The sequence below is a fragment of the Odontomachus brunneus genome, unplaced genomic scaffold (assembly GCF_010583005.1).
Source record: "Odontomachus brunneus isolate Ranch 3 - 2012 unplaced genomic scaffold, Obru_v1 Obru_scaffold_017, whole genome shotgun sequence".
Classification (NCBI taxonomy): domain Eukaryota; kingdom Metazoa; phylum Arthropoda; class Insecta; order Hymenoptera; family Formicidae; genus Odontomachus; species Odontomachus brunneus.
The window spans coordinates 2,981,074-2,990,072 of record NW_022639467.1 but is presented as its reverse complement, the minus strand read 5'-3'; the positions used below and the strand labels follow the sequence as shown (position 1 = coordinate 2,990,072).

Sequence of the window (8,999 nt, the reverse complement as noted above, 5' to 3'; positions counted from 1 at the left end):
TCAGGCTGGTGGCCGCTCTCATGCTTCTCTTTGGTATGACCAACGTACGAGTATAAAATCTCTGATGGTAGAGTAGCGAAAAAAAGACGAAAAAAAGGTGCTAGAAAAAATCAACAATTTGTCATTGAAAACACCGCAGCAGCAGATGCGAGAGCTCGCAACGTGCGCGTAGAAAAGAAGAGTCAGAGAGAGAGAGAGAGAGAGGAATCTTTTATATTTGTATGCTCTTTTAAAAGTGGGATATATATACTCGTCGTTTGTTGCATTTAGCGATATCCGCTTGTACGTTTGTATCTGAGCAACTGAAAACATGTCCAATAAATTCGAAACGTAAGTGAGAGTTTGGTTGTTCTCCTTTATTTCATCGTGCGTGTCCCCATGGACGGTATTTCGAGGTTAGACATGTTTTGAATATATACAATCGCACGCTAAATAAATGTTTGCGACACGTTCGCGTAAACAGTCATTCGAGAGTCTCAATTCGCAGCCGTCTAACCAAAGCTTCACCTCGATCCTACATGTATATCTGCGACGTATCTGTCTGGACTCTCGTGGAAATTGATTCAACGCTCGCGATCTACACGGCGTGTAAACCGACGATTACTCTGATTGTGGTAACAAATCGTGGTAAGCGGATAGTAGGCGGTATCGAGATGATGCTGCGGCGACGGCGGCGGCGACGACTACGACGACGACGATGATCTACATAATTGCTGCGATATAAGAATGTCGTTGATACGTTTGAAACATATGGCAAGGTTAATACGGAACGTAATTTCTTTTCGCTTTGCTCCGTTCTGTATTATTGCAAGATACAAGGTATGAATAATATGACTTATCTCTGACTCATAAATTGACAGCGCTTACAGATTGAAGGCTACCGCCGAAGACAGCGGTGACGAGGAGTCCCAATCAAAGGATAATCAAAAAGTCGACAAGGGTCCATTAGTGAGTGACACGAGAAATGAGAGAAATGGTCAATGGAACTTACAACACTTTATGAGGGGCATATCTCACGACTAACAAGTAATTCTCTGTGTGTTTGCAGCCTCCGATAGAGATAAGTCCAAACGAACACAAATTACAGTATGCTTATGCACTCTGGTACAGTCGACGCAGTCCTGGCAAACAAACCAGCATACAAAGTTACGACCAAAATTTAAAGTTGGTCGGTAGATTTGCGAGTGTGGAACAGTTCTGGGGTCTCTACAGTCACTTGGTACGACCTTCAGAACTGACAACGCATACAGACTTTCATCTCTTCAAAGTTGGCATAAAGCCCATGTGGGAGGTAAGCGAGCCGTATCTCCGCGCATTACACACCATGTATCGAGATTTTGTTCCTCCTTTTGCAGGATGAAGCCAATCAAAAAGGTGGTAAATGGATAGTAAGATTACGCAAAGGTTTAGTGTCTAGATGTTGGGAAAATCTCATATTGGCAATGTTAGGAGAGCAATTTATGGTAGGAGAAGAAATATGCGGCGCTGTTGTATCTATAAGGTTTCAGGTAAACAATCTTTATGGCTTGCTCTTGCAAGCAATGTCGCTGTCGAGGTAGATTGAGTAATTGTTCTTATGAGTAGGAAGACATAATATGTGTATGGAACAAGACAGCATCGGATGTAGCGACAACCGCACGAATCAGAGATACGTTAAGAAGAGTATTACATCTTCCAACTAGTGCCTCTATGGAGTACAAAACTCACAATGAGAGCTTGAAGAATGTACATCGGCTCTAAACCCGTACGATATTCGATATGAGGTACGTTACGAGCAAACTTGCCCAGTAATGTGAACGATATAGTGTCTTATAACAATAGTTTGATATCTTTCTAATCTTGTTTATCTTTGAAAATATAGCTCCCGGAAGATCGCACATCTGTTTGACAGGATATAAAAAAAATATAAGACAAATCGAAAACACATCCACTTGACGATACACTTTATTCACAAGTGTCTGTATTGTAACTTATGTAAATAATAGATACACATTGGTAATAAATAAATGCTCTTATTTCCAAACTGTGCAATATGGAAATTACTCGTTATTATGATTATTTTTATACATTTCATCTATTCCCAATTTCGCAAAAATGAGTAATTTCTTTCCTCCTATCTCTATACCTAATCTTTCCACAAAGATTTTACTTTGCTTCATTTCTCTACATCAGCCATTGATATCTCAATTTTTTCACAGTCTTGTTTCCACTGTTTGCAGACACATACATTTAATATATAAAACGCAAGCAAACTTTATATACAGGAAGACCAGCTGAGATCATGTCGCAAGATGATCATTGAATGAATGAAAAAGTGTATCACAATAGTTTTATATACAACATCAAGATTCTCAAGACGAAAGAGTTAGCAAGGCGGATATGAGTAGCGTTGTTATATGTTACATGTGTGTGTTTTATTACATTGTAAACAATTTATCTGTATAAAGCGATTTTTATTTTTTTCGATACATGTACGCACGCACTCATTTTTCTTTTCTCTTTCACTCACGCACACATACGCACGCACGTACGCACGCACATACGTACAAAGAAACGCGTAATTCGCGAACGCTGCAATTAATAACATTACGTTGATTTTCCAGTAGGCCTGGAAATATATAGCTCACGAGCCAGAATCCTACACCGTACCGAGAGAGCCTTCCCGAAAACAACACATTTTCTGCATAGCAAATAAATATCTCAGACGATACAATCTTGAAATATTATCGGGGCCTGTAGACTAGAGTCGGGTATATATCTCGTAAGAAAGGAGGCCCAATATAAACGAGTCTTATATCAATTGTGCTTTTATCCCACGTTAATCCATCTTGCGCGTACAAAGTTGCTCTTTACGTGTAAAAAGCCATGGATTATATCTTTGAAATGACAATTACCACCATACCTGTGTGTAGCAAAACAAGATTACCTTGTGTCTCATGTAATTCCCCAAGTATAGGTTGTGTATGCTTACCTAACACAAATGAGAATATTAGTTTAAAATTCATAGAGAGATGAAGATAATCAGGCACTCTATTACTCTGTTCACCTTCTGTAGGTAAGAGTAGTCCGGCTATACATATAATTCCTGAGACAAGCGCTACATAATTTGTACCCCCTGAAACATGAAATACAATCTGCATGCTGAGGAAAAACTGTCTGTACAGAAATGTGTATTCTTGTGCCGGTTAAGAATTTTCTTCTCGAGTAGATGTCTAGTATCAATACTTGCTTGCTCACACACACATTGATACTTTTACAGGACTGATTCACACTTGATAAAAATGCATTCTCCCTCTATATGTGCAGAAACAAAAGGGCATCTTGCCAATTTGATACTAGTGGAAGATTACGTATCACCAAATTCTCATTTTACTGATGCAACAATATATTGGGAAAAATAATTCATCCTTGTAACTGCCATGTACTCACTGTCCACTGTTCTGTTTTGGCTTATAAGCGCATAAGATTGCTGTTGCCTTGTCGTTTCGTTGATTGGGAGTTGATGAAACATATCTGGATCCGGTGTTGATCTTCCGACAATATCGCTTGTTCCGGAGAGTAGTTTAGCTTCGACATCTCGTTTACCAATAGCCTAACACGATGAAACATAGGTGAAAAAATATCTACTTTTCATGATTTCTTCTAAATAGTATTTAGCTGTGTAAAGACTATCACCTGTTTAGTAGGATGTTCTTGCATGTGTATTCTGAACTTATCAATTACATTGCAATTGCTCGTTAATGGTGCTGTATGTCTGATGACAATATCAACGCAGCATCTAGCTTTTATTGTGCCTTTTGGATCGACAACCTTGTACTTGTTTGGTGCGGTGCATAAAACTAAGATATAACACAAATGAATAAATGAAAGATTCGCGTTGGAAAGAATAGATAGATACCTTCGAATTTTACAGGAAAGTCGTACGGGTTATACAATGTTAGCACTTGTTTGTGAGTTGCCTGGTTGTCTAAGAAGAATGTAACGCTTTGTGGAAACACAAAGACTGGTAATTTTCGGGGTGTAGCTACTAACGGCGGTTGCATCGTGCTCCTTTGATCTCAGCTTGTCCATGCACCTGCAAAACATACTGTACATCGTACATCTTACGTATGCATTCCTCGTTTACCACGATTGAAAAAAATTCATAAATATTCCAACATTTCCTCGTATTACCGTGTACATAGAATCACGTATGTAATGTCACACAGCGCGCGGGTTTATCTCAACTCAAAGTGTCGGAGAGCTATAACCTGACATCGTACTCGAAAAATCTGACAAGGTTCGCCAAAAATGAGTCTAGCATAAGATGTATGATTACGCGCGCATATACGTGCGTATAATACGTACGTAGCTGAGAATTTTGATATGTTCGGGAGTGAACAAAGGCAGTAATGGTGCTAGGAACAGAGAGCTTCTTAGCTGTCAAGACTTCCAACTCGGAAGAAATTCCGAATTTCAACAAGTGCTGCTGGTTGTGCGTTGCGCTGAGCGAAAGCACGAACGTAATATGCGACCAGTTGAAAACGATTCACGTATGTAAAAAAAAAAAAGAAAAGAAAAGAAAAAACGAACCAATCGACCTTAGCGCCGTATCGAACAGCAGTTGCAGCAGTAGCAGTAGTAATAGCAGCAGCAGCGATGCTCAGACAGAATATTTACACGTATTTACAAACAAGTTACGACGACTTGTCTGATTCATCGCTACAGTCTTTAACGAAACGCACTCGGCGTCATGTACACTCGACGTTGTGTACGTCTCTACGTGTGAGGCTGGGCGCTTCCGCGTCGAGGCATCGAACATTTTCGAAAAAGCGGAAGGTTGATTAGCTACGGCGTAAGTCACGTGTCACATCCCCCGTATATCCGCGTGTTGTGCACTCCCAGTCGTGCTCACACTGCGCTCGTGTTGCGCGTGTAATATATGTCAGTGCACGTGTGAGCCCTAACCTAGGTTATGATTTTATACTATCGCACGAATACGATTTGATTAGCATATTTAGCGAATATTCCTAACGCGTGTAACAATAAGAAAGAAAGGCAGAACGAATGAAGTCTAACGTATACTCACTCGTGCGTCATATCATACGTCAGTGCAAGTACCACACGCTAATACCAGTCCGTGTTGGAGATTGTAATTTCCAGCGAGATTTCATACTTCATAGCAGGAATTACAGAGATATGCTGCGCTCTCCGTCGCGCATTTCTGACATACAGAGATTGCGGCAAAAGATCAAGAAAAAATCTATCAAATATGTCTGCAGTGCGAACGTGTCGTTGCAGGTTAGTGTTGCATCATAACGGTACGTGTGAATGCGACCATTGTTGAAATAATATTGTATAAACATTAACTGTATATGCGCACACACTAGCTTAAACTACTTGATGCTAGCCGGATTATCAAGTGTCAATGGTATAAATTCGGGAGAAGAGGTAAAATTTACTATAGATTTTCATCTGTGTGTAAAATTTGGTCCAAGTTTGATTAGAAGCTTTAGAAGTTGATGGGGAACGTACAGACATTCCATTATTGTGTATGTGTGTTTTTATATCGAAGAATAATGCTCTTGCAGGTCCTGGGCAGCGGAGCTTGTGGTGCACCAAGATGCGTTTATCTATCGGCAGGTAATACTAGCTACATCTTCAACTGTGGAGAGGGAACGCAGAAGCTGGCGCACGAGCACAAGTACAAACTAGTCAAGCTGGAACATGTGTTTATAACATCAGCCAACTGGGACAACTTGGGTGGCATGCCAGGAATGTTGCTAACGATACAAGATACCGGAGTACAAAAGATCCATGTACATGGACCCAAAGATACCATAGAGATCTTTGACGCAATCAAGAGATTTGTGTCACTGCAAAATTTAAGAGTTCACGAAGCCACGTGCGACGAGTCGCAGCCGTACACAGACCAGGTCATGTCCGTTTCGTACATTCCCATTACAAAATCGATCAAGTACAATATGGGGTCTACCGATTTAGGAGAGGAAGTGGTCGACAATATTAATTACTATGACTATGTGACCAAATCAAACACCAGAAAAATGTTCGAAAGTATAAAAGAGAAAAAGAGACATCTTTCGACGATTGGACAAAACTCTGATAAGAAATTGATATCACAAGTGATGTCTTATATTTGCAAATTGCATCCGCGGCAAGGCAAACTGTCGCTGGAGGCATGTGTGGAAAAGGGTGTGAAACCTGGTCCTCTACTCGGTCAGCTGAAAGCCGGTAAGGATGTCACTTTGGAGGACGGCACGGTAGTTTTAAGCAAGGATGTTTGCTCTCCGCCGACACCAGGTCCCACTTTCTTAGGTATGTCGATTTTCAGATGTACTGTTTTATTTTGCACCTTCCACTTAATTTTTCTTCTGTTGAAAATTTTTCGTCGCTTGAAATTGGATTTGCAGTTGTAGATTGCCCGTCGGAGGATTATCTGGAATCCTTTGTGAATCATCCTGCTTTTACGCGACTACAAACTGCGACATTGAAAGAGGACGACGCGCCGTATTGCGTCGTTCATTTCACATCGCAGAATGTGATGGATGATTCTCGTTACGTAGACTGGATGGGAAAATTTGGACCCTACACGCGTCACATAATCGTAAATGAAGAGAACGAGTGTATGGGTACCGAAGCGTGTCACAAGCATCAGCATAAACTCCACATGCTGCATCCCGAGATATTTCCCTTCTTGAACGAGGACTGCTTCCAGAAAAAAACACGGGTTAGCCGCGCAGTTTGCATGTTGACAAGAGCAGGCTGTAATTCAATTAGAATTAGAGCAAGATAGTTGAAGCATTAGTGTAATTTGCAAAGATCCCATGATCGTTTGTAAATTCGGTGATGTCGCGTTCGTCTGTCGTAATCGTAATTCGCTGAAAGTGGCTGAAAACTGCTCGACAACGAGCTCACAAACTCGTTTCGCGATGCGACTTGGGGAGATATATCCAGGAGTGTGGTCGAATATTTTTTTTCCTATTGCTATAAACGATCGCGCAAATATCACGTGTTTTCTTTCTCTCAGACAGGGGATCCGTGCATCATACATCGTCCCAGAACACATCACACCATCCATCTGCAACCGGAACTAAAGTTTGATACGGAGAACGAGGTATCGCTGCATCCGCAGGAATATATAAACGAGATATTCGAGATCGATGGCTTTTTAGACGCGTTGGCGGAGCTACAGACCAACATCAACGCCCAGACAAAATCGTTATCTATTGTGAACGATTACCCAAAGATTCTTATGTTGGGCACTGGCTCCAGCATACCGAATAAAGTCAGAAATACGAGCGGTATATTGCTGCAAATAGACGAGAGCCATAGTATGTTGTTGGATTGCGGTGAGGGTACGTTCGGGCAGATTGTCAAATTTTACGGAAGATCCGAGACGCATAATATCATGCAGTCAATCAAGGTATGAGAATCGTTTTTCTTCCCTCGTAACTAATAAACTAGAAGCAAGTTGTTAAAATCGTAGTAAACTCCATTGTAGAGCGGTTTGTTTTCTAAGGGTACAAATGTACACAGTAATGTACAAGAAAAGGATCATTTTGTGCAATATGCTTTGTTACTTGCTCCCTGAACTTTGACAATGGATGTTGAAAAATATTTCAAGAAAAATCCAATAATTTTTTTATTATACTTGTGAAAGATTCGTACCGATCGTATTGATAAAAGTTTTGCTCCGGACGTAAAATAAAATTTAATCTTGTTGATCTCACCACGATTGAATTTAAGGCGATATACGTGTCACATTTGCACGCGGATCATCACATCGGATTGATTGACTTGATAAAACAAAGAAGGAAAGTCACGCAAGATCCTTTGTACCTGTTGGCGCCGGGACACATCGTCGCGTGGTTGCAGTTTTATCACAAACGCTTCGAACCTATTTTGCATCAAATAACACTGATATCAAACAGCGAGTTCTTCATGGACGTACATAGACCGTCGGAGCAACAATATAAGAACATGTATAAAAACCTGAATGTGCGAGTCGTGAGGACAGTATACGTCAAGCATTGTCCTTATTCTTATGGTGTTTCCATAGAGCTCAATAATGGACAGAAAATCGTTTACAGGTGAGCGTGAGATTTGTCGCGATCCTTTTCATCATCCCTTTTCAGTTCGGAATAAAGCTGTGTAGACATTACATTTAGTAGCAGCAGCAGCGGCGGCAACAACAAATCATTTTACAGAGATATATGATCTTTTTCTTTTTTTTCTAGCGGCGATACTATGCCCTGCGAGAGTCTCGTGAAACTCGGACAAGACTGCGATCTATTGATTCACGAAGCGACGATGGAGGACGATCTCGTAAAAGAAGCAAAGATGAAGTATCATTCGACGGTGTCGCAGGCCATACAAATGGGTCAACAAATGAGGTCGAAGTTTACGCTGTTGACGCACTTTAGCCAACGCTACGCGGCTATACCTCACTTGCCACAAAGTGAGAATGATCTACGTAATGTCGGTATCGCATACGATAATATGCAGGTCAGCCTGTCGCAATTGCCGCTATTGCCTTTGATGTACCCGACGTTAAAATTAATGTTCAACAAGCATTATGTCGAATTGGAAGAACGAGCCGCTAAGCGACAGCGGTTGACGAATCAGTGATCAGTCTGAAAAGCATTATGATTTAGCTATCTTGTACATCATAAGAAATACATTTGTACATAATAAAGGACAAACTGCGTCCTGACGGACGTGATATCGATAGCTGTTTATCTTGTGATCGATAATTGATCACGAGTTGAATTGAACCGAATTTGCTATTAGAATTGTAGAATTGCAAAGGTGCCTTTACATAGGAGCATCGAGTGTCAAGCGCGTTGAGCACATGAGTAATATATGGTGAGTTGTTGCTGAAACGCAAGATTATATATAATTTGATTGCTACTAAATCATCAGTTGAATTTCGAGACATTTATCAGCAATTCAGAAAAAATTGTAAGACATTACAAAATGTCTATTATCGGCATTATTTA

At 40.6% G+C, this 8,999-nt stretch overlaps 3 protein-coding genes across 16 annotated transcripts; 2 read left to right on the top strand and 1 right to left on the bottom strand.

Moving 5' to 3' along the window:
• LOC116841603 (eukaryotic translation initiation factor 4E type 2) lies at positions 1 to 2,023 on the top strand. Of its 6 annotated transcripts, none has more exons than XM_032809728.1 (6): positions 1 to 330; positions 861 to 976; positions 1,049 to 1,291; positions 1,356 to 1,508; positions 1,585 to 1,763; positions 1,862 to 2,023. In XM_032809728.1, the coding sequence occupies exons 2-5, from the start codon at positions 965 to 967 to the stop codon at positions 1,738 to 1,740; spliced, it is 564 nt and encodes a 187-aa protein (XP_032665619.1). In that variant the 5' UTR covers positions 1 to 330; positions 861 to 964; the 3' UTR covers positions 1,741 to 1,763; positions 1,862 to 2,023. The 6 variants fall into 6 exon arrangements, with proteins under 6 accessions (XP_032665619.1, XP_032665618.1, XP_032665617.1 ...); XM_032809727.1 differs by having other exon boundaries at positions 1 to 395; positions 861 to 948; XM_032809726.1 differs by having other exon boundaries at positions 4 to 330; positions 861 to 948.
• LOC116841602 (motile sperm domain-containing protein 1-like) lies at positions 1,927 to 4,722 on the bottom strand. 9 transcript variants are annotated; one of them, XM_032809716.1, is made up of 6 exons: positions 4,573 to 4,713; positions 4,348 to 4,484; positions 3,899 to 4,075; positions 3,676 to 3,839; positions 3,430 to 3,592; positions 1,927 to 3,115 (listed from the first exon to the last, which is right to left on the bottom strand). In XM_032809716.1, the coding sequence occupies exons 3-6, from the start codon at positions 4,041 to 4,043 to the stop codon at positions 2,871 to 2,873; spliced, it is 717 nt and encodes a 238-aa protein (XP_032665607.1). In that variant the 5' UTR covers positions 4,044 to 4,075; positions 4,348 to 4,484; positions 4,573 to 4,713; the 3' UTR covers positions 1,927 to 2,870. The 9 variants fall into 9 exon arrangements, with proteins under 9 accessions (XP_032665607.1, XP_032665610.1, XP_032665613.1 ...); XM_032809719.1 differs by lacking the exon at positions 4,573 to 4,713 and adding an exon at positions 4,174 to 4,271 and having other exon boundaries at positions 4,348 to 4,566; XM_032809722.1 differs by lacking the exon at positions 4,573 to 4,713 and having other exon boundaries at positions 1,927 to 2,902; positions 2,972 to 3,115; positions 4,348 to 4,566.
• A 284-nt stretch (positions 4,723 to 5,006) lies between these two features.
• LOC116841599 (ribonuclease Z, mitochondrial) lies at positions 5,007 to 8,999 on the top strand. The gene is made up of 6 exons (XM_032809710.1): positions 5,007 to 5,280; positions 5,571 to 6,315; positions 6,411 to 6,727; positions 7,028 to 7,423; positions 7,747 to 8,090; positions 8,238 to 8,999. Exons 1-6 carry the CDS (start codon positions 5,047 to 5,049, stop codon positions 8,626 to 8,628), a joined length of 2,427 nt encoding a protein of 808 aa, XP_032665601.1. The 5' UTR covers positions 5,007 to 5,046; the 3' UTR covers positions 8,629 to 8,999.